A 24,245-nucleotide genomic window follows, 5' to 3' on the forward strand; every position below is an offset into this window, starting at 1 on the left:
TATATAAATAAAGTATGAAGACAAAACGGTCAATTTGTTTGAAATTCTTTTTATGTACTCTATTGAGGAGTTATTAAAATTTTACAGTAGTTGGGGAAAACATAAGCTAAATACCTTTACTTTTCCCCCCCAAGAAAATGTCTTGATTAAAATATATCAACTTTGGTATGGATAATATAGGTAATATGTGTAGAAACGATAATGTCTCACAGATTATGGTATTTTTATTTCATTACATAAATTGTCCCAACACCACAATACTTCAAATGGAGAAATTTCACTTAAAAATACATTTAAAAAAAAAGAAAAAATACTCAAAATACTTATAGAATTATTTGTACAGGAGCAAACGTTATTGATATATAATTTGGAGTGAATATGCAGTGAACAAAAAAAAAAACAGTAATGCTGGGTTATCAATGACTTAATGATGTGAGACACAGAGGACACTGAAGCAGCTTTAAAATAATTCATTAATTCAATTAATTCAGGCTGGTGATAACGCTTATTTCTTCCACCGAGTGTTGTACTTTTTTTCAAAGCAAAACTTTGACTCGTAAACGAGGCCAAAACATTGGCACTTTCACAGCAAGTCCTCCTCAACCTTCAGATCAGTACATCCCACTATGCTTTGCGATGGTCTGACAAGTGGATCCAAGATGGCGTAGAAAGTAAAGCTAGGTAAGTGTTGACTTCCCATTTTTAGCTCCTTTACTTGTCTTTTTCGTCGCAAAGCCACCGACACGAATCCCCCCCACAAATCAGTAGCACGGTGACGAATGTTTTGACTCCATGCACCGGTAGGAACAAGATGTCATATGAATTATATGTGCCTAAACACGGTGGCAAAAAAAATTCAGGCCCGAGTCCGTTTTGTTTCGGCGAACCTAGCCAAGCCAGCTAGCCTGCTACCATTAACAAGCCAGCCCAGCTATTCTTGCTGGGAGCTCATCAGTTTGCTGCCAAGAAAAGGCCGTGTTTTTTGGCCGCCGTGCTAAATGTTAGCTGCTTGTCCTCAGTTTAGGAGCAAAACTGTTACAAGCGATTCAAGCAAAGAGCGGATTTGTTGAGCACATTTTAAGCGATCTTTTTTTTTTTTTTTTTTTTTTGACGCTGCCGTCATCGTTCAGATTTGCAGCAGTCAAGATAAGTTTTCCAGACAAACAACAGCTACAACTCTCCTCTGGAAAACGAAATAACTCATAATTGTTGTCCTTTTTTTAGTAAATGCACGTTTCCGAAATGTACACGGGTTCAGTTCTGATGAATTTGCATGTTTTATTTTTATGTATTTTTTTTTCTGCCTCGCACATAGTTGCTAGCGGTTGTGTCAGCCTAAATAACTCTGTTTGGGCTGAAGCACAATTTTTATAAATCAGCTCGTAAGCTAACTGAGCTGTATGCAGATATATTAGTTTGACTTTATTACATTAAATGAGTACGATACCCACCTAATGAGAGCCGCCAAACTACTTGTTGTGGTTAAGAAGTGAGAGAAATTTTGCTACATTTAGGTAGCAAGGATTTTTTTCCCCAAGATTTTTTATATAGTTCTCAAGTGTGAGCGAATATTAACTTAATATATTGTAACAATTTTCTATCTCGTCAACATTCTTTGTTGTAATTCAAGCACATTTGATATGCTTTGCTCTTATTGACACCACCTTGCACATATTACTGTTAAAATGTCAGCATGATGTTACCATAATGATTCTTTGTGACTCTCTGTGTGAGTCATGTATTTAAATTAGTTTTATGCTTCCAGCACATAAAAATATACTCACCAGCATCATGACCTTGACATGTACAAGGTATCAGTAGGTGCTGGACATTATAGAAAGCAGTGGCCGCTTCTACAATTAAAGTCTGTGACGGTATGAAATCTTTCTGAAGCTAAGGCCTCGCCCAGGCGAAGCTGGAAATTTGGGAAAACGAATGGATTTTTGTGTGTTATGGCCTGTTATCCACACAAAAACTTGCTTTTAACCAGAAGCTATTATTTCGAAAAACTCAGACTAATGTTTAGATTTCAAAAACCTTTTGTTTGCCTGAGTGTATATGGGAAAATAAGAGATTTGAGTTTCTAGCACATTACAGTCTGCAACAAATCTACCCACATACTTGCTTTGACACAATTCCCAATCGACATTGTCTTGTGTTTTGTTAACTTTATATCCTACTTAAGAGTAGTTCAACCCATGTGTCCACACAAATGAATCCCCTAGCACCATGTTTAATCCCTAATAGGAAGTTGAGGTTTTGAAGCAATCTGATTGGCTGATATAGGGTTTAGCGTTGCACTACACTGCCCCCTAGGAGTTTGGAACGTTTACGACAATGCGTATTTGTACGGGTTTGTGTGAATGAAAGTTATCTGAAATTGTGTGAATGAAAGTTATCTGATATTGTACCGTGCGTACAATATATATATTTTTTTAACCAATATTGCAGAGATAATCTCACCCAGTTTAACAATAAAATTTGGTATGACATTCATCTGTCAGTTTCGGACAATAAAGCATCACTAATCTTTATCAGACAATTATTTTGAAGAGGAAATTGTCTGCTAGGCATACACAACCTACAGAAAGACTAATGTTTTAGTCCAACACTGTATTTTCTTTGTTGTTGATGTTTTATTTCCAAAAGTTCCCATCAACTTTAAAAAAAATGTTTAACACAAAAACACAGTGTTTTTGTGTTAAACTACCACCAGGCTTAGCTTGTTTTTTGGAGGAAGCCCTCACTTTTACGCATTTTGCGTTATATGTGTAAAAGCAATTTCATCTTAATCTACTTGACTACGTTACACCTTAACAAATCATTTAATATCCTTGTACTTATTAGTCTATTTATGGAGAACAAAAGCCCCCCTTTGGTGACCAGATTTGGTCAATGTTCAATTTTACCGGCCTTGATCGGTGACCAGTTGGCCGGGTTCATATATTCATAAACTGGGTCTTTTTCTGATCAATGCCTGCATAGTTTGTAGCAGCTAATGCGTCACACCGGCAGCAGCACTAAAAAAGACTTGAAGTTGGTTACTTTCAGTATCACTGAGGTGTTTTAAAAGTCAGGAAGCGCAGAAAAGCCATCTAAAACAAAACTGCATTTCCTGTCGAGGCAATGTGGGCCATTCATTCAGACTCCTACAGCAGATAGCCAGACCACTGCAGGTGCTGCTGATGTTGTAATTTTGCTGATTGGGTTGTTTTGTCTTTTATGAGTACAAAATACAGCTGTGTGCCAGAAGACATCAATTTGTAGCTCCATTGGGAACATTTCTGCAAATTGTACCTGGATCCGATTTCAGCAGTTAAGAGAAAGTCTCAGTGTTCGACCTTTAATGCCAGGTTAGTAGATTTTTGACAATATCAGAATGATTAGGTCTGTATTCCCTTGAGAATACACACAGATTGATGTTTACTTTTAGCGATGCCAACTGCATTGGAAATGCTAGCATTTCCAATGCAGACTTAAATGTTCTAGACATTTAAGTCATTGGCTTAAATGTCTAGAACCCTGTTTTAAAGTGACTATTTTCTTGTAAGTCTTCACCTCCAGTCCTGTCAAAGTAATAGCAGTAACAACAGGAAAACTACAAACAATTCAGAATTGGTTAAAACCTCTATTGGCACATCAACTTTACCAAGAAAATACAATTTCGTCACAAATACTATTGTGTGTACGATGCAATGTTTGTACCGATAAATCCGTTTCCTGATGTGGCGGGGAAAGGGTTGACCATGTGGAGTTAGTTTGGTCATTTTAAAGTGATGAAATGTAGGTGTTGTGGTCATTTTCGCAGTGTTCAAATGGTAGGTAAATATTGGTATCGGCCCACATTTTCCTATCGGTACATCCCGAACTCGGAAAAGTCGACTCTGATGAAACACGAGCGATTCCGACCCCTGATCAAAACAAAGTAGTTCTGAGCAGCCACTGCCAAGCAGGTATTATTTATTGTAATCACATAATCGTATTTCACCACAGCAAACTGTAAATTATGGAAAATTATGTTTAAGCATAGGTTTTTAAAATGGAATGAAACATCGCCGGGGGCGGTCAGAACAGAGGCACGACATCTGCAGTTCACACTCCAAAAACCTCTAGCATGAAAAAAAAAATCACAACCACACAAGAATGAAACGGTGAAGCAGTGAAATGGCCTACTCCCATTTACACATTATGATGCAGTAACCACCTGGGTAAACTAAGTGCATACAAAAATATCTCCTTCCATTTACTCAATCAAGTCTTTTGAACAATGATACACACACACACACAGTGATGTGAATAGGATGGAGTTCTGGCTGCGGGCCTTGTGTGTTTTAAAGAATGACCCGTAACACTAGCCAGGGGTCACATTACATTAATGTACAAAACGCACAATTTCCGCTGCTATTTAAATGAGTTGGTAAATGAAGTCACTGATTGATTCTTCCACTAGTTATGGAAATAAACAGAACCACAAGTTAAGTAGACCATGAACCACTTTGATTGAACAACTCTGATATCTGGCAAATCCCTTTCATTCATAGGCTGACTCTGCTGTGATTGGCAGATGTGTTTCCTTTCTGTTGTCTCTCAAGAGATTTCCCTGTTTCATACTTTTAATGCCTATTTTTTTATTTTTTAAGGGGGTGGGGGGAAAAAACACTGCTTTTCCATTTGTATTCCAGTCATGTTGCTGTCGGTGAAGCAAAATGAGGGATAACTACGTCGGTCTGTGTTACTGCGAACCCACTGAAGTCTCGGTATTCCTTTGAACACGACGCGAGTCTGCATTAAAGGCGAGGCGTGGATTAATATAACTTTGGAGTCATGAGTCCTCCTTAGCTTTGCTTGTTAGTTACTGTAATAGTTGCAGCAAGTCCACTGTTTCCGCAGCATCAAACAGGAGGAAACGGTTTCTTAAAGTGTCCGCTGCAGTCTCATTTGCATATCAATATTTTTGGCTTCTCTGTTTCACAGCTATTTTGTGAAACACAACCACGCGTTCTTGTGAACTTGATGTGCATTTTAAAGTCCAAAATGTGTGTAATTAAAATTACATCTTCAACAATTTTTGGATTTTTGCTAGGAGTTTGTACCTTCACATTTGGAAAAACAGCAAATTGCTTGTCTGAGATGAAGTGAAACGGGAAGTTTATTTTTTACTTTTTTTGGTGAGCTAATAACACTTAAAGCCAATGTAGGATATAAATAAAAGCCTCGTGAATTTAATGTAAACTCTAAAAGCCATGACAATATGCCTGCTTTTATATCTGTCCTGTGACAAATTACATGCCAAGTGTTTTAGTTACTAGCGGTGGCTCTAAGGATATTAGTGTTACACTTAAACATCCTGGGGATGCACAGTGGCGCAGTTGGTAGAGCTGTTGCCTTGCAGCAAGAAGGTTCTGGGTTCAATTCCCAGCCCCAGTCCCCCTGCATGGAGTTTGCATGTTCTCCCTGTGCATGCGTGGGTGTTCTCCGCTTTCCTCCCACAGTCCAAAAACATGACTATCAGGTTAATTTGCCTCTCCAAATTGCCCCTAGGTGTGAGTGTGTGTGCATGGTTGTGTGTCTCTGTTGCCCCTCCCGACAAGGGTGTAAAGAAAATGGATGGATGGACTTCAACAGCCTGTTCTCACATTATGTTGACCACTTAAGAAATAACTTAAAGCTGTGGATGTAACACACTGGTAAAGCCATTTGGAGGCAGTATGAAGTGAATTTGACTTTTTTGAGCTTTACATCATGTTATGATGTTATTCCCTTATCAAAGGGTCAGCTAAATGGCAACCATTTAGCTGTGCAAAACGCCTGGGTGAACCTAGCTCTGCCTTCGAGGCGCAACTCCTCCTCAGAGTTGTAGTTTCCAAGCCGTACTGGAAGCCCCACTTGGCTCCTTCAGACTAGCCAGCAGCAATTAGCTGGAGCTGTGGGTTTGCTGAGCTCATTATAGGAGCCACTTCTCCCTGAAATGCTGGTGAAAATGTTGTTAAAGTGTTAATAGATTAGCCATGTTGTGATGACTTCCTAAAGGCGGAATTTCATAAAGAGCAGGAACTTTTAAAGGAGCTTTTTAAGTCATATTTGACATACGACATTTTTATAACAACTGATGGTAACTTGATTGGGCTGTGAAATGGCACCATGTGCCTGGAAAATACATATTGTCCCTTTAAAGAGTGATGTGCTGTGCTAATGGAAAGAATTGCAGGTGAAGAATCTACTCCATTTTGAGGAACAAACCTGTTTTTTTGTCGCCATATTTTATGACTCAAAAAATATTTACCAATATGGCATACACTTTCAACAGTGTTGTGTGAAGATGGTCAGCAACAACATTCATCTGAAAGGAGGCTTGTTGCAGTTTATTTTGTACATGTTTGATCAAGGTAGTCAACCTGTTGTTTCTGTCAGTTTTGTTTTCTTTATTATATTTTTCACATTGGCTGTTCTACCCCTAATTGCACTGAGCAAACAAGTTAAAGTTGTGTTGTTTTTACATGTTGGACCACGTTTGTGAAAACTATTGGTGTATGTTAGTGTTATGTACTGGTGCAGTGATCAAATGAATTGGTAATTCATTACATTTCTGATAAATAAAAGAAACATTTTAAATCAATTCAACTCTGTATCAGATCGGTATCTGCCGGTACTAAACCTCAGGTGTCAGTATTGTTTTGGAAGTGAAAAAATAAAAACTAGCCAAACCGTTGATCGTGTCTGAATAGTTGCCCATTACTGGCTTTTCAGCAACTCTTTGTCATATTATTGAACAGAAAACAAGCAATGTTTTTATTCCGTTACTCATTCAAAGCCTAAAATATCAAATTTGTGGTTTTGTTTTGTAGTAATATAAACTTTTTTTTTTTTTTTTTACCATGTATTGCTTGTTGGCAATACACACTTTAATCATTTAATTTCAAAGACTCACTATTGCAGCTTTAGAGTCAAAACATATTTGACAAATGGCCAAAGTTTCTCATCCCTTTTTTTAGGAAGTCATATTTTATAGATCAGTAAACTGTTCTGACTTTGAGGTATTTGAAATGTGGCATCAGCTTGTTCAGCAAGCGCTTTTGATGCACACTTTTAGGATAAAAGCTGTTCAGTTTGTGAGCCGCAGGGCCAGTTGTTTAAAGCAGTAAGTTTGCATTGGGGCTGACAGATATTAGGCCGCTAGCCAAGGATAAGGTGTTCCCCAGGAGGTCACAGTGTACCCTCCATATTCTGATGCGTAGCAGCTTTATGTAACCCGTTCCTTTTCTTTTTTTATTTTATTTTGGCCATTAACAGTTTTTTTTTTTTTTTTCCCTGATACAGTGAATCTCCCAGTTGTTCCTCCGTTGTTGTTTTTGACATATTCTTACTTTCAGGATGCTTTTGTGCTCCACATCAGCTGACAAATGATAAACTCACCAGACATAAGAGGGGCTTATAATCTGCAATTTATGGTGTGAAATGTATTTTTGTATCGACTACAGATGTTTTTTTATTTTAGCAAAATCCCAAACTGTTTGAATGTCTGGCTGTGGCTTTAAGTGAACCGGATCAAAAAGCTCAACATTAACCTCTAGCGTGTGTCTGCTTTGCTAGGTTCCTCCCCTGCTTAATCCTGTTTGTTATAGTTCTCAGTTTTTCCTGTTTGTCTGACCTACTGCTTCTTGCAAGGATTCAACCGGCGAGAGATTTCAAAGTTGTTAATAGAATCGACGGTTTTCTTAAAATAATCTGTGGAACTATCAAAAAGTTGTGACTTACAACTGGTTTAGTCAGACTCGGTCATTTGTCGCAGCTTGTTTCAGTTCTTTAATTGTGGAAGTTCAGGTCTAAAAAGGCCGGCTAATCACCGACTGCCGCCACGTTCCCATTTTTTTTTAAACGCCACGACGGACGCCGCCGTTCGTCTCCTCCGAGCGAACCTCGCGTCTCCAGAGAGACGGTGTCTTCATCGTGAGCTGCACCCAGAGATGATTGTTTTGGTTCCGCTCTTGTGGAAATCTGTTGCAATCCGTGGAACAGGAGCACATGCGTTACTGTGGGCGCCGGGATGAGCAAGCTTTACTATAAAGTCTTGATCTTTTACTGAAGGACACAACATTAGCTGAACCGTACCGTTTGTTTGCCTCGTCCACCAAATTCCTCTCTGACTTTGACTTCGTATCTCGCTGAACGTTCTGTTTTCATGCAGCAGAGCGGTTGCAACATTCTAGTTTGGTCTAATGAGTCACCATCAACTCATCATCTCAGCCCCTGATGTAACCAGCTACTTACTCCAACAACAAAGCCAAAATAATAATAAAATTGTCCTCCTTTTTTCTTATTTGTGTTTGGGCTGAAGCCTGTGCTTTCGGATATTGATGAGACAAAACACAGGTTGGAAGTGATGCATTGATTCCAGGAGAAGTGGCATCTGACGGTTAACATTTGGCAAATTTTTTTTTTTCCATCTCCAACCGTGCAACAATTAAAAACAAAGTAAAGTTTGAAATGCTGTTTAAAGTTTTTCTTAACAGTTTTTCTGCTATTTCTATTGGCAAACATTAACTAATACTTCTAAAAAAAATTAAATTCAAAACTTGGGCCAATTAAAACCCGAAGGGAAACAAGGTGCCAAAAACCAAAAGCCGGGGGGCCTTTGTTTCATAAGTTTTCATAATTTTTATTTTTCTTATTTAGTAGGGCTGAAACAATTAGTTGTGATTAATCAATTTTTTTCACTAATAGATTAATTACGATTAATCAACTCAGTAAATTATGATGTTACAGAAAGGTTCAAATGTATTTCTGTAGATCACTTTAAAAAGTTAAATTCATATACCATTTAGATTCATTACATACAGTCATCTATTTCAGAATTTATTTGATAATTCAAATTGGTTATTATTTCAATGATAAATTATTGAAATTGATTAATCGATTATATAAATAATTGTCAGCTAATATAGGAATCGATTAATCGCTAACTGGATTAACTGATTACTGAACCAATTGATCCATTGTAGTACAGATTCAAAAAAAGAATTGTACTTCTAAAGTGGTATAGTTTTACATTCACCAGGTTAAAAGAAAACCTCCTATAAAGCACCTTTTGATATCTAATTAATCGGCTAATCCAAATAATAATGAACCGATTAGCCCCACATTGTATTTGTATCATCCTTTGCTACAAATGATCAATTGTGCACTAAAGGAATGAACTGGTATTGCACTTTAGGCAATAAAATATTTATTTTCATATTCAAAAAATGAATTGAATTTCTCTGTTTGTGTTTTTTCTATGTATTTCTAATATTGTATATAAAAATACTTATGTGGTTAAATGAAAAATCTGCAGAATGTGCCAATCTCTTTATCAGATTAATCAGCAGAATAATCGATTACTAACTCAATCGTTAGTCTTGGCCCTAGTTTTTAGTAATGTGCTGACTTTGAAGCCAGCGTGTTTAACCCTGCGTTCGTTACTTTTTGACACCCTTTACGCTCCAAGTTTGCTGTGTCACCAGTTAAAATCCTGACCACTGCCAGGCAATGAAGCCAGCAGTGAAATCTGAAACCTCACAGCACCAAGGAGCTGGAGTCTGTGTTTGAACTGGAAGCTGCTGAAAGCAAAACGACAAAATGTTAGCTGCCGCTGTGCTCGCTGAGAGGGAGGAGGTTACTCTGCTCAGCTGCATCTTGCTCTTATTTTTGACAGTGAACCAGGTGTGGGTTCTCTTAGCAGTGTGGGTGGGAGCCTTGTCCTGCTACAAAACGAACAAAGCATCTCCATATGGCTCGGCCTCGTCTCCTTACAGTAGCTCTGCTTTTGGGCTGCCTCTGTAAACTTCAGGATGAACCTCAGTGAACCTCCAGGGACGCGTCTCTAGCTCCCCCTTCAGGCTGTGCGATCTTGATTTCCATGTTAATATTCTTTGCTTGTCCTGTCTCGGTCTTTGTGAGGTGGCAATTCAAAAGGATTTGAATTACAATCCGCTCAAACAAAGGCTGCGGTTATCACCGTGGTGCATCCATTTTTGACCACACCTTTTCCTTCCACTGAACTTTCCATTATTATGTTTGGGTACTGCACTCTGTTGCAAACTTCACTGGCACTGACCTTTTTTCTAAATGCTTACACTTGGTGTCAATGACTGCCCACTGTACAGATGTCAAATCGGCTCTAGTTCATGACTACGTCGGCTGTAACATGGCAACAAGATTTCGAGAACGTAGGATTCAATTAGCTGCAAGTCGTCATCGCAGTGAACATAAATAAACACACACTGTAAAATGTGTCAGCTTCCAAATTGAAATTTTGAAATAAATGAACATTTTTGGTGGTTTTATTTTTCCAAGTTTATTGAAATTCATCTGTATCTTATTTAGATTACTCCTCCTTGCGTTGCTCTTTAACTGCTATTTAGTAGTGCACCGATCTTTAAAAAGCCTGACTTGCTGATTACCAATGTTGAGTGATGCCATTTATTTTTTTTTTTTGTGACTAAAAAGTTGCAGTGATTTTCAGTTTTTCCCAGCCCCCAATTTTTTGTGAAAAACTTTTTTTTCCTCTTTCAGCCAACATCAGGAAAAAACAAGACACCGTTTTAGGATAGATAAAATGACCATTGATATTGATGTGGAGTATGAATAATACAGATTAAAAGTATTTTCAAGGTCAAAGTGAAAACTTTGAAGAAAATGGAATGGAAAATGCTTTTCTAGAAGTAGTGCACTGATGGCACTTTTTTTTTTTAAAATCTCAGATTCCCATGTTGGCTGATACCAATTTTTATTTTTTTTCTAAACTGGCTAAATTGACTATTGTTAACCACGCGTATGCAGATGTAATACTGATATCCGATCTCCCAAAATTGAGGAACTCGGGGGGCCGGATAATTTGCCCACCTGTTCATCGGTGCTCCCCTTTCCGCTGTTTCATCTCAGTTCGTAGCTCCGATAAACTCTGGAAATACTGACTGCGTTCGTCTCTGTCCACCTGCAGATGTTCTGTCTCTGAGTCATGGCAGACAGGAGAGCGGAGAAGTCATGTGAAGAAGCCAGCAAATCGTTAGCCAGGCGGGAGTACGAGGCGGCGGTCACCCACAGCACGGACGCCCTGGTGGTCCTCGCGCCCCAAGCCTCGTCACCCGGCGCCCCCGTACTGCCCAGCCCTCCCTCGGCGGTCGCCGCCGGACCCCTCCGCAGCCGCGCCCTGCTCTACCGAATTGCTGCCTTTCTACAACTGGTGAGCTACGGGTTGTTGGTTGATTTTTTTTTTTTTTTAGAAAATGTAGGAATAACTTGGATCAATACATTAAAAGAGTCTAGTCGTTTGCTTCAGCCCTGAAGTTGTGGAAACTTTCCCGTATCCTTAATTATAGTGTAAACGACTCTGTTTTCATTTAAAGACTCGTTTCCAACTGTAACGTCTGGACTTTGTTTTCTCTTTCCACCAACAGAAAAACTACGACGGAGCAGATGAAGACTGCAAACATGGTGGGTCGCACTTCTAACTGTGAATTTACTCTTTGGTTCGGTTTGAAGCTGCGGATTGAGATGTTTGTTTTAATGCAGCAAACAAACCAGAGATTCTTTTGTTTTTCTATAAAACGTTTCTAGGGTTTTATTTTCTTTCTTGGGGGTTTTTGTTTCTCAGTCTGATCTGGGATTTCCCAGCAGCTGCTTTGCAAACACTCTGAAACTCTGATATAAACTGGTTTTTCTTTTGTTTACAGTGGTGGAGGAGATATTTGAAGACCACTGTTTGGAAATTGGCTCAAATTCTATAAATGTATATTATTGTTAGCCGTTACATGCTAGTTTAAAATGCACCAAGGGTAAATAGAAAAGAGTCTTGATGACCAAGTACACATTTTGATAGACACAATCAATGACAAGTGCATTGACAGAACATAACGCAGAACTGTAGTGAACATTTATTGTTTTCTGGCAATAATTAGGACATGAATCAGTTCCTCTAGGATGTTTTTTTTTCAGTTGTTACAAACTAAAATTTTCAGATTTTTATTTATTTTTTTGCCACCTTTTTCAAAAATTTGCAATCAAACATTCAAAGTTGTATTTTTTGCCATAACATTGTCTTCCTAAACATAACATTCCCCCCCAAAAATGACAGGATTTGAACATGGTCAATATTTAAAGTGCAAATAACACTTTTAAATGCCTCCTTTTACATTAAATAGTAATTATGTCCTGAGAAGAGGTCAAAGTGCAAAACAAGGACTCTATATTTGGCCATCCAAGTTAATATGAACTTTTTACAGTGGCTGTTTTTCACATGGAAGATATGGGCAGTTACTCAGGGCAGCATCAAAGGTCATCCAAGAATTAAAAAATAAGATAAATAAAATTTTTATTTTATTTTATTTTTATTTTATTTAAGTGAAACAGGAAGTTCAATTAGAAGGAGTTTGGTGAAAGTTCAGCCGAGTTGCAGTGATTGGTCAGAGCTATATTGCAAGTGAAATGCAGAAAACGTGAAGGTGATCGGTCACATTTGTGTAAAAATTGCAAAAAAAAAATTCAAAGCAAGTTTCATTGCAAAAATTTGTGAATAATGAGTGAATTTACATTAATGGTTGCAATCACAACATTTCAACTTCCTGGATGGACTGATGAAGTAGGAGGCTAGCAGGCTAAATAACATTTAAAACCACTCTAAATGCTCCATCTTCACTCTCTCTTTACAACACAGCCTGGTTAGCGGAGCTTTAACCCGTTTCCTTTCACTCTGTTGCAGTTCTGGCAGACGAGGTTGCTCGGGGTGACGGCTCTCTACAGGCTAGTTTGCGCTCCATGCTTTTGGATGGCAGCCTGCAAGAGGTGGTCAGCATCCTGTCTAAATCCCTGTATGGAGAGCCAGTGGTAAGATTTGATTTGATCTAGTTGTAAAGGTGAAGTTGTTCATGCTCTATACCTGCTGATCTGTTTATCAGTTTGGAAGGGATTCTTAAGCCGTATTTCATATTAATATCCGTCTTAATGAGTTTATTATTTTGAACCAGAAGTTTAACTGTCAAAGCAGCAATATTACATCTTAATAAACCAAAACTTTAAAGTGTTGGTCCATCAGCCAAACTATATATATAGAGGAAACATATATGTTTCACCATTCCACAGTCTATATCAAAATAAGATGTTTTGTTCCTGCAGATAAAAATGATCAGATAACAAATCATTCCCAGTTGAATCAATAGAATGAATATATTGTGTCCTTTAAATTTTATTGAAAGTAAACAAAATAAATAAGAAATATAACATCAAAGTACTTGCTGTTGTTTGATGTGTTTATAAACTCAAAGTAGGTTTAAATTCATTTAATACATTCTTATTTTATTTGCTCATAGTTGCTATTTTATTTCATGTTTCTAAGGCCTGAACTCATCAGAAATGTCTACTGTACTTTATATGTGTTTAAATCCAGACATTTGGTCTGAAATATAGTGACATTTTGAAATGTAAAATGGTTAGAAACTGTGTAATATACCATCATCGGTGATTTAATGTTTTGTATTTACTATGTTAAGCAAACCTACATGCAATGAGTCAATAGTATAACTGTGATGAATATAAATACTATTTGCAGTTATGTTATAATGAATATAATATTTTCCTCCTCGCTCCAGAACGGCATCGTTACAAAAGACCTGACCAGATTAAAAATGCTCTTCTCCGAAATTGAGGTAACTGCATTTGCTTTTCTGGTCGTGGATGTTTAGTGTAATAGAGTTAAAAATAAACGTTTTTGCTCTGTTTCATGTAGGCAATAAAAAGAGAGATGGCCCCTGAATACACAGACGACCAGGACGAAGGTGAGCGCATCTACATCAGGAGTTTATTTCAACATTTTGCTTTGTTGCATCAACAGCTTCTGTACATTTTCTTTCCGTTTGGTGTCTTTCCTGCAGTCAGTTGTCACTTTGAGTCTTTTCCTACCAAATTATTGTCCAGTGAATTGTCTGGCCACTGTACTGTTAGAGCTCTAGTGTTTATGCAGCTTTTATATCGACAGAAGTCCAAGATGGCTGGCAGTTCCGGCCTCCTCCCAGAGGGGTCACTAGCAGTGAGGAGTACACACTTTGCAAAAGGTAATCAGCAGATTCTTCTTTTGTTATTTCAAATAAATGTATGTTTAAGTTGAGCAATGAATGAAAAATGTTTCCTTCCCCCAAAATAATCTAATTTATTTTCCACCAAAAATCAAATGTTATTTTTTTTGTTTGTTTTTATTTTTTTTAGGGGGTTATTGTTTCCTTTTTATATTTAGCATTTAATATATGCCATCTTAAAATTTAAATAAACAATTAACGTACAGGCTATAGGACGACAAAAACATATCCATATATCTTTGTAGGAATAAAAATCCTTGATCTTTATTATGTATTTATTGGCCATTCTGGACCTTTATTATGTTAAGAATAAGAAATATGATGATGCTCTGAACAGGAAATTAGCAAAAAAAAAAATTGATTTTATGGTTTTATGACATTAAAAAAAATTACTTCAATAAAATAGTATTCATTTGCCATTTCCACATAACATAGTTGTATTTGAGTTTTTGACTGGTTTAAATGTTATTTATTAAGATAATGGCACTGTCTATCAGGTACAATGTGCTTTAAACTGGCAGAATAATCGATGCATTTTTTTAATCATTACTTTTTATTTATTTTTGTAACAATAATTAAACAATAAAATAAAATGGATTAAATCAAAACAAAAAAGTTAAATAAAACAAAATTAATACTTTTTAAACTTGTTTTATTTTTGTCATGGATTTAAAAATAGAAAAAAAAGGAATGTTTTCAACTGTTTTTATTTTTTTTAATAAATAAAACATAAAAATAATATTGATTAAAAACTGAATGCTTGAAATATAACATATGCTGACCTAGTGTTCATAAACTGGGTTTTCAATACAGATTCTAGTTGAAATATTTCCTCCAAGTTTTTTTTTTGTTCAGAGTAAAATGACAATCTTATAAAATGACAAGCTACTGGTAAAAAGTCTTTTTCAACTTTTTACCAGTAGCTTGAAAAAGAAACTCATGCAGCTTTTTCTGTCAGCTCATTTATATAAAAGATGTATTTTTCTACATCCAGAATTTCATCTGAAACATCCTTCATCTTGATGCATGTCGAATTTTGAAAGTTCTAAATGTCCCAACTTTGCAAATCCGATCAGCCAGAATCGTCTGATGGAGCTGCTTACTGTCGCCGCAGGTACTTGGAGCAGGGCCTGTGTCGGTACGGGGCGCAGTGCACGTCGGCCCACTCGCAAGAGGAGCTGATGGAGTGGCAGAAACGTTACGCCTCCCGACTCATTCGCCTCAAACAGCAGCAGGAAAGCAAACACTTCACTGAGAACTACATGGAAACTCTAATCGAAAAGTGGATGAACTCCCTTTCCCCGGAGAAAGTGGTGAGCGAGACGAAAGTTAACGCGGCAGAACGCCTCCGGTGTGTCTGAAGTGAAGTTGCCTCTTCGTTGGAACTTTGGATTTGTTTTTCTGCTTGTGAGAATACCAGCGTAGCAACCGAAAACGTTTTTTTTCTCTCACCATGAGAGAAATGCGTGCAATATTTAGGGTGGATATTATTGTCGTATGTGAACTGTAGATTCTTCTGAGTTTTCTAAAAGACTATCAACATTTCCAAATCCAGTGTGTCATTGTGAGCAGAGGTTGATAAAACAGAGAAACTTTGCTGCATTTCATCAACTCTCTGTTATTGAATGAAAGCTGTGCTTACGCTTTTTTTCCTCATTCAGTTTTTTTTTTCTGAATTTACTGATACTGAAAGTTGCTGACATTGCACCGTCTCTCCTCAGTAACAGCGTCCACACCGAAGAGCGCAGCTCTCAGTTTGACTTCCTAATGCTAAAAATGGTGTGTTGCTTTCAGTATTTGGAAAAAGCCTGGTCAGCAGTCTGTGACGGTCAAACAGAAAGTGGACCCAGCTGGTTTTTCTCATCATGTTTTCATAAGACCTCAAACTGTTCCCAAGGTTTAAGTCCAGTGTTGGAAGGGAAAAAATAACCTCTAAGTTTGTCTTCACTTAATTTGTGAACTGATTCCAATAAATGGTCTCAACTTTTCTTGTCAAGCATTAGCAGAGAGGAACTACAACTTTAATAGAACTTTTATTTATTTAATTGTACTTTAAAAACCCATTTCAGTATCCGTTTTTCACTGTCTACACTACGCTGACACTCTTCTTGATTGTTGACATGCGTTCTTCAATTTTCTTGAAATTTTGAGTCATCTTTAATTAAAACCAATATATTTTTTTTAACCCAATCGCCTGTTTCTTGGTGTTTTTCTAGCTAAGTGACAGTCTGGAAGGCGTGACGGTTGAGACCAGCTCCGGCCTTTCTGTTACGGTCACCTCGAAAAAATCCTCCCATTCCTGGATCTTTTCCTTGTTGTGCAAGGTAGGATGACGCAGTCAGGTTTTATTTACATGGCTTTTTAAAAATTGTATGAAAAGTCAATTTCCTTTTTTTTTTTTATATATGTATATATTTTTAAAAATTTTAATTGTGCTCCATTGTTGTTTCTGAACTAGCCGGCCAGAAAGCTGTTCCGCATTGCCTTGCTCTACGACGCCCATCGACCGCACTTCTTCATCACCGGCGTTTCAGCCGGGGATCGCCTGCAGTCGGTTCCCAAAGGATGCCAAGAGTGGACGCCCGGAGACGACACGGCCGGTTCGTCTGATCTTTCATCATAACGAGGATTGTTTTAATCTGATGATGAAATGTAAACGACGAACGTTTTCTGAGACTCTGCCTATGTTACACCTAAAAAGAAAGCTGTGTGGCTTAACATAAACTATTTATACTTCTGTCTTTTCAAACAAATAGCCACCTGTATCCTTCATGTTGTTGGGTCAGCCTTTCAACCCAAAAGGCCGTTTCTTTGTTTCAGTTCTGCTAAATATCAATAAGTTAGAGCCACAAAACTTAAACCACCCTTTGAAAGTAACAAGCTAATTCATTTTTATAAACACCGACCTAAAAAAGTGCATTTGCTTAACGGTTAAAGAATCAAATGTAAACTAGGTTTTAGAAAAACAAGAAACTTTTTCCAACAAGTCAGAAATATTTCCTTAATCTGCAAATGTATGGAAAATGATGAAAACCATGTAGTGTTTGTGACTTAATGATGACAAAAAAGTAAAAAAAAAAAAAAATATATATATATATATTTACATTTTCTTTTTCTTGCAGAATTTTTGTTATTAATCATTGGAAATTCTGTCAAGACATTAAATTTAGGAAATAGGATTTCCTAACATTAGTCGTTTTAATTACATTTTCTATTAAGAACTGGTCTAAAAAGCACTATTTGTTCATAATCCGCTGTGAAGAGCCTGAAGAGCAACAGAGGCTCGTTTTTACTTCTACATCTCGCTGAGTTCTCTGACATCCATTTAAAAAATATTAGCTGATATATTAACACGGAATGCAAGTGTGAGCATAAAATCTTGTCCATTGATGATCTCTTTTGTTTTTGCCATTACCCTCCTCTTCCTCGTCACTTGAAGAAGCAGAAACTTCACTTTTTCTTCTTCGCTTCTCAGGAAATGAGTACCGACCCTCTCCTCTTTCTGACAGATGAAATCACATCGCCACCATCTGTGCCGTGTTGCTATATTAACCGGTTATTACAGACATTCTGATTCATTGACAGTTTCGTGGAAATACACTGATATGTGAAGTGACGGTGTCCTACGGCTGGAACGGCACAAATAACCAGTGTCACGGTTACAGTGATCGACGTCCTAAATGGGGATTTTAAGAAAATTCTGATGGTTAATAGCTGATGGTTAATATCTCTTTAAGAGATATAACTCTGAAAGAGTTATATCTGTTAGTGCATAAAGGATTTTGGATTTTATGTAATATATCGAATCCGTCTTTGTATTTTTACTGAACATTTATATGACGGGCAGCTTTTTTCCTTCTTTGTATACAAATGTGATGAACTGTTGATATTTAGTTTGACGTCTACTTTTGTAGCTGCAGTTGAAACCAAACGATTACATAATTTTTTTTTTTCCCTCTGTTCAGTCAGATTCTCTTGTTTTAGGTCAGTTTGAATTTCCAAAGCTATTTCTATTTGCCAAACATCATGACAAGGAGAGAAATTAGAGCTTTATTTGTTGATGTCTTCACAATCAGGAGTTTACATACAAAACGATTACTGTCTCTTTAAACAATAAGTGATGGCATTGATGATGATGATGTCATGACTCTGGAAACCTCTGATAGGCTAATTGACCCAACGTGTTTGACCCAAGTACTAGAGTTCACACGCAGTTCTACGAAATACTGAGGAAATGTGTGTAGACTTCTCACTTTGAAGACGTTGACAAATAAACCCCTGACATATACTTCTGTTATTTTGACATATAGCAAGTAGGAATACTTTTGGTAATTCTAATTGACATAAAACAAGACGTTTGATGTGATTTAATTTAGGGCAATGAGGAAAAACAGCTGTATGTAAACTTCTCGTTCCACAGCCTTTGTTCTCTAATGACCGTTTCTTTAACAGACTGTGAGTTTGTACCCACTTAGAAAAACCTGTGTTTTTTGTCAGCAGCGCCCGACAACGGCCTCGACCACTGCGTCTACAAAGTGGCGGTGGGCTTCAGCACCGAGATCTTTGGCACCTTCAGACAGACCATCGTGTTCGACTTCGGCTCCGAGCCGGTGCTGATGCAGAGGATCATGGTGGACGCCGCCTCGATCGAAGGTACGATCGCAACGGCACGTTTACCCGCAGGTACCCCAAAAAGAGCCGGTCTCGATTCGCCTCGTTTCGCCACGTCTGTCGTTTGTCTTTCTCCAGACTTGGAGCACCTACTGGCAGCCAGGCAGCAGCTGCTGATAACCGCCAAGCGCTGGGACTCGTCCTGTAAAACCATCGTGGAATTCACGCCCAACGAGACGGTGGCCGACCTGGAGAGGAGCCTGCTGGCCCGCTACCAGATCCCTCTGTCGGCCGACCAGCTCTTCACCCAGTCCGTCCTGGACAAGACGCTGACCAAAGACAACTACCAGGCCCGGCTGCACGACCTGCTCTACATAGAGGAGATCGCTCAGTACAAGGAAGTCAGCAAGTGAGTTCAGTTTATAGAACTCTGGGTTTGTTTCTGTGCAGCAGCGATTCGGCCTCTGAGTGATGAGATGCTAAACCACCAGCAGGTGTCAGGCTTCACCCTCGTAAATTTGCAGCGCTTTAATGTCTCAGCAGCTTCTTACAAAGCAGTTTGATTTAACAGAGGCTGGTTCATTTTAACTCTGTATGGTTTATTCATTTTTAATGTTTTTAGCTTTTAGCTCGTAGTAACCGGTCCAGTCATTCAGGACAATAAGAGCTGAAATATGAGCATCTGAAAAGGGGGTTTGTTCCTGTTCTGTATTTATATCATCTGTATTTTTATTGCTTTTGAAGGATTTTCACAAAATGAGACTTCCTTTAGATCTGGACGTTGCATTCTGTCGGTCGCTTTTTCAAATTTTACATGAAAATAACACACATTTATGGTTTTATGGGGGAATTTTTCTGCCATGATTCGAGACCAGACACCACATAGAAAACGATTCGACTGCTGTTTACTCTCCTCTGTGTTTGTTTTGTAGATGTGTTTTCATGGAAATAGACATAAAGGTTAACCTCATAAAACTAACGGCGCTCATTGTTGTCCACCAGGTTCAACATCAAGGCCAACCTTCAGCTGGTCACCAGCTTCATGCTAACTGGGATTTCTGTTGGAGCCAAGTACGCTCAGAACGGACAGCTCTTTGCACGCTTCAAACTCACTGAAACACTTTCCGAGGTAAACACAGCTTGTTGTTGAGATTAAATGTGTTTGTTTCACCTTAAAAATAGCAAATGTATCTTTCTTAAAAATATACATCACCTAAAAGCATCTGGTCGCCACTTAACCCACACACACACACACACACACACACACATATATATATATATATATCTTTTTTCCTTTTGTCAGGACACTCTGGCTGGGAGACTAGTAATGACCAAGGTGAATTCAGTTCTGCTGCTGCCGTTGGGGCGGGAAGGGTTCGGCAGCCATGCTCCCTCTGGGGTCAAAGAGCGCGTTTATGAGGCTGTGATAGAGGAGAAGACCAAGGATTACATCTTCCTGAGGATTTGCAAGAGCTGCTGTGAGGAGCTGATGCTGCAGCCTGACAGAGAAATACAGGTAAGAGTTTAAAAAGGACAGAACATTATTATATTGGAATATTTTGCCAGTTTTGGTGAAACACTTCCATTTTTTTTCTCAGCACTATCATTTTTATTAAAATATCAACTTAAGTGTTTTCCATGTCAAAATAAACATGGAACGGAAAAAGCTTTTCTAGTAGAGCTTCCCCAACATACCCGACACACAAAATACTTTTTGCGTCGCACTGAATTGTCAGAGGTTTAGTTGAACTTATTTGTGGTGTCCAGTTACATCCTCACAATAAACCCTCACTCTCCTGTGCGTGTGTGTGCGTGTGCGTGTGTGTGCGTGTGTGTGTGTGTGTCAGGTGGAGCTCCAGTTTCAGCTAAACAGACAGCCACTGTGTGAGATGCACTACGCCCTGGATCGCATCAAAGACAACACCATCCTTTTCCCTGACATTGGCCTTGTCCCCACAATCCCCTGGAGCCCAAACCGGTACGTATCCAACATGTGGACAGTCACACATGCGTGGAGAAATCCCAGCTCTCTTTGAACACTTCCTAAAAATCTCCTTTTCTCTTTGTGCTTTCTCTGAATTATTTAACTGAGTTAATTCTAAATGATCTCACCTCAGTTGCCACTTCCTCACCAAAGAGTATGGTCAGTGCAAAGCTGTTGGCACATAGAAAAAAATGTGGGATTTTAATTAACACACTTTCCAAAACTATTGCTGCTTTTTTCCCCCAGCAGTCTACAACTTTTACAAGCCTAAAAAAAAAATCACAAAAATCATCTAAAAAGTCATAAAATTTATTTAGAGCCATTAATGTTACATGACCTCTTAGGGGGGAAAAAAGATCTGTGAAGTATCTGCTGTAAGACATTTGTTAGTTTTTAGAGACCATCATTTTATTTTTTTATTTACAGACTTTAAAACAAGAAAAACGTAAAACTTTTGAAAAAATAAAAAAAGGGATACATTTTCTTCTTAGATGTTATTTGTAGAAAATAGTGGGGGGAAAAAAGCACATAGTTTCCAACCTAATGGCAAGGTAAAATGTTTTTTCTTTTTTAGATCAAATAATAAAATCAGCATTTGTTGTTCAAAGAGCCGCTGCTGTAACCAGATATTCCTATTACCTTGAGTTTTTACCTCCCTTTCTCAGTTTGCAGTACATTCAGTTGCTTCTCTGCAGTTTATAAATTAAGCTTATTAAGTTTTTCTTTGTATCAAAAAATATGAAAATCTGTCAAGTTTTTATTTTTGTCGTTAAAAAAACTTGGTAATTGTCACTGCTGCAGCTTTCATGCTCTATGTTAAAGCATTCTTGCTGATGCTAACAGAATATTGACGATAAATCAACATGCATCGCTGATTGGTTCAGCGATGAAGCTGAAAAATATTTTACGTTCAAGTTGATCTGACAGGAGGATTCCAGTTGTACAGAAAACGCGACATCTGCCTTTTATCCTATTACTATAAACGGCAGGAAGGAACGATTTGCACTCAGAAAATGTCCATTTTTATCTCGGTAAATGAACCCAATCATAAAAAGAGCTTATTATAAAGAAACTCTGGTAATACCACCACGTCATTTAAGTTTTGACAAATGCTTCCGCTGAGGGGACGTCACCTCAATTTGAGAGATAAGAGCATATCCGTCACCTTACTGGCCGTTCGGGAAAGCTTTCAGCTCCCTTCTACAGTTTTACTTCCTCTGATGTCGGACAGGTGAGGGGAAAAGACGCGGTAATCTTTATTGACAAGAGACGAAGTCAAATATAATCCCTGTGAGTTTTTCTTGGCAGCAGCCTTTCTTCTCAGGACTCCAGAATAGGATTTATGTCGGAGTTAGAAATGAAATTCTGATTAAAGCGAGGAAGAGTGAACTTGATTTGAAGGAACTTCGGTTGAATACAAGCAGTTTGTTTAATCGTTTTGCACGCATCTGGATAACTGGCCCTTTAAAGTGGAGAAAAAAAGTAATAATTATTAAATAATAAATCCTTGACAGCTTCACAAGCTTCTCTGAAGTATACTTTAAAAATCATCTTTTTATGATGCTACATACAAGAATCTTTGGATAATGTGGACTTTAGCACAGTCTGTCATAGATCATCTCATCATTCACGATAATAAAGAAGTTAAAGTAAGAATGCTTAAAATGAATGTTTTGTCTACTAATCATGTTTTATTTTTGGTCCTTGTAACTTGAAAGATGTTTATCACAGAGGTTTTTCATGTCGAGTTGATTCCACTGTAGATCTGACAATGTTTCACTAAATGTAGATAAAAATTTTACACTACAGACTTGGTTTTGTCAGCTGAAAAGTCGATTTGATTTATTTATTTTTTTTTAAGCCTGAAGGGTTTTTATTGTCTATCATTTATTCACCTCACTAAAAACACTTTTTTCCCCATGATCAGAGTTCTGAAACACTCTTAAAAGTTTTCAAAGTTACATTATTCCTTTGTATATGTGTTGCTCCAATCACAGCAATTTTATTTTGTTTTGGTTCTTTCTTCTGTCCATCTCATCTTTTGTTTGTTCGCCCACCATCTGTCCATCTCATTCCCTTCTTTCATCTGTCCCACTTTACAGTTTGGCTGTTATCTGTAGTTATTTCCAGTTATAAAGTCTTCATACGTATGTGTACTGGAAACAGTGAGTTAATATGTACACTCTGTCTAGCCAAAAAAAAAAGTCACCACCTGCCACAATTGCATTGTTTCCTGCATGATAAATTCTCCCAGAAATTGTTGCGATAAACCACAGTGTTGTCAATTTCAGACAGTTTTTAAGTAATAACAGTGGCATAAGTATGCAAGTATATCCTCTCGGAGATCAATAAATGTAAGCTTCTAAATTAACAAATAACACTCAAACTGGAAGATATTTTAAATATCCAAAACAAAACAAAAAAAACAAACAAAAAGCTAAAGACAACTGAAACTATAAGTATAAAATTACCCTTCAATTGCAGTATCACAAAATTAATTTCCACCCTGTGATAAAATTTGGCCTTCTTCCTCTTGGAACATTCCTATGCCAACGGGAATGTGAAAAAAAATCCCAATTGATAGAATAACCTGGTTGTTCTTGATGCAACTTGACCCTTCTAATACAGTCTATTGTGTTGTCCCTAATGTTTCCTGTAGTTTAATGTAATTCTTTGATTCAAAGTTGCATCAGTGAAATACATGCACAGAACTCAACATTTCTACAATTATACCTATATTTTGTATATTTCTTATTAATACTAGTATTACCCATTTGCTTTCTTTTGTAGCCTAACGTCTCTAAAAAGCATCTAACCCAAGTTACAACAAAGCTTTTAGGATTTTGGCCACATCTAGTCTATTACATTGCACTATTATAGGACAGTTTAGTAGGCCTATATATATTATTGCACAATCTATCACAAAGTCCAGATTATTTGTTGAATTTATCAGACAATCCCACTTCCATTTTCATAATCCACTTGTAGTGCACACTCTGACCACCAGATGGAATCAAAGCACTTCTAATCGCATCCATGGTGTGAGAGGCATATGTATCACCCAACATTTGTGGTATTCATGCATCCCCTTGACTGTAGTCTTTATGAAACCTGTGACTACAGCCAAGTAGTCACAAATATCACTTGTGCATAAGGTTTTAATTTTGGCAACAATGTTTTGCTGGGAGTAATAATGGGTTGGAACAACACAGAAGAACTCGACTTTAAATCTGATTGAGAATGTGTGGAGGAAGCTAAAGGTCAGTGTGATGATGCCAAGAGGAGCTTTCAGCCTGAAAGACTTGGATCTTATCACCAAATCAAAACATGTAAAAGGGAATTCAGGAACTACAAGAAGGTTCTGGCTGATTATGTAGACATTTTTATCATGCCATCTTTAATAATATAACCTTATTACAATTTTGCTGTAAAATTAGTCATTTTTATTTCAGAAGAAGAAAATTGATCGAAGCTATAATAAGTTGTTTATATTAATAAAGGTTAGGCCTTTTTCCACTTCAAACATTATACTTTTATCTCATATA

At 37.6% G+C, this 24,245-nt stretch overlaps 1 protein-coding gene across 3 annotated transcripts in view; it reads left to right on the top strand.

Annotated features, from left to right (window-relative positions):
* Positions 1-579: 579 nt before the first annotated feature.
* Positions 580-24,245, top strand: part of helz (helicase with zinc finger) — a 53,178-nt gene continuing 29,512 nt past the window's right edge. For 2 of the 3 annotated variants that reach the window (XM_007567215.2, XM_016679221.1), the window contains exons 1-15: positions 580-681; positions 10,979-11,221; positions 11,436-11,472; positions 12,737-12,861; positions 13,623-13,679; positions 13,760-13,808; positions 14,009-14,084; positions 15,220-15,418; positions 16,322-16,429; positions 16,564-16,705; positions 18,603-18,758; positions 18,855-19,125; positions 19,719-19,845; positions 20,020-20,232; positions 20,564-20,694. In XM_007567215.2, the coding sequence (XP_007567277.1) occupies positions 10,997-11,221; positions 11,436-11,472; positions 12,737-12,861; positions 13,623-13,679; positions 13,760-13,808; positions 14,009-14,084; positions 15,220-15,418; positions 16,322-16,429; positions 16,564-16,705; positions 18,603-18,758; positions 18,855-19,125; positions 19,719-19,845; positions 20,020-20,232; positions 20,564-20,694 (1,916 nt within the window). In that variant the 5' untranslated portion in view covers positions 580-681; positions 10,979-10,996. The remainder of the gene's footprint in view (positions 682-10,978; positions 11,222-11,435; positions 11,473-12,736; positions 12,862-13,622; positions 13,680-13,759; positions 13,809-14,008; positions 14,085-15,219; positions 15,419-16,321; positions 16,430-16,563; positions 16,706-18,602; positions 18,759-18,854; positions 19,126-19,718; positions 19,846-20,019; positions 20,233-20,563; positions 20,695-24,245) is intronic. The other variant, XM_007567216.2, reaches the window with a different exon arrangement.

Source organism: Poecilia formosa, unplaced genomic scaffold (assembly GCF_000485575.1).
Source record: "Poecilia formosa unplaced genomic scaffold, Poecilia_formosa-5.1.2 Scaffold205, whole genome shotgun sequence".
Lineage (NCBI taxonomy): Eukaryota > Metazoa > Chordata > Actinopteri > Cyprinodontiformes > Poeciliidae > Poecilia > Poecilia formosa.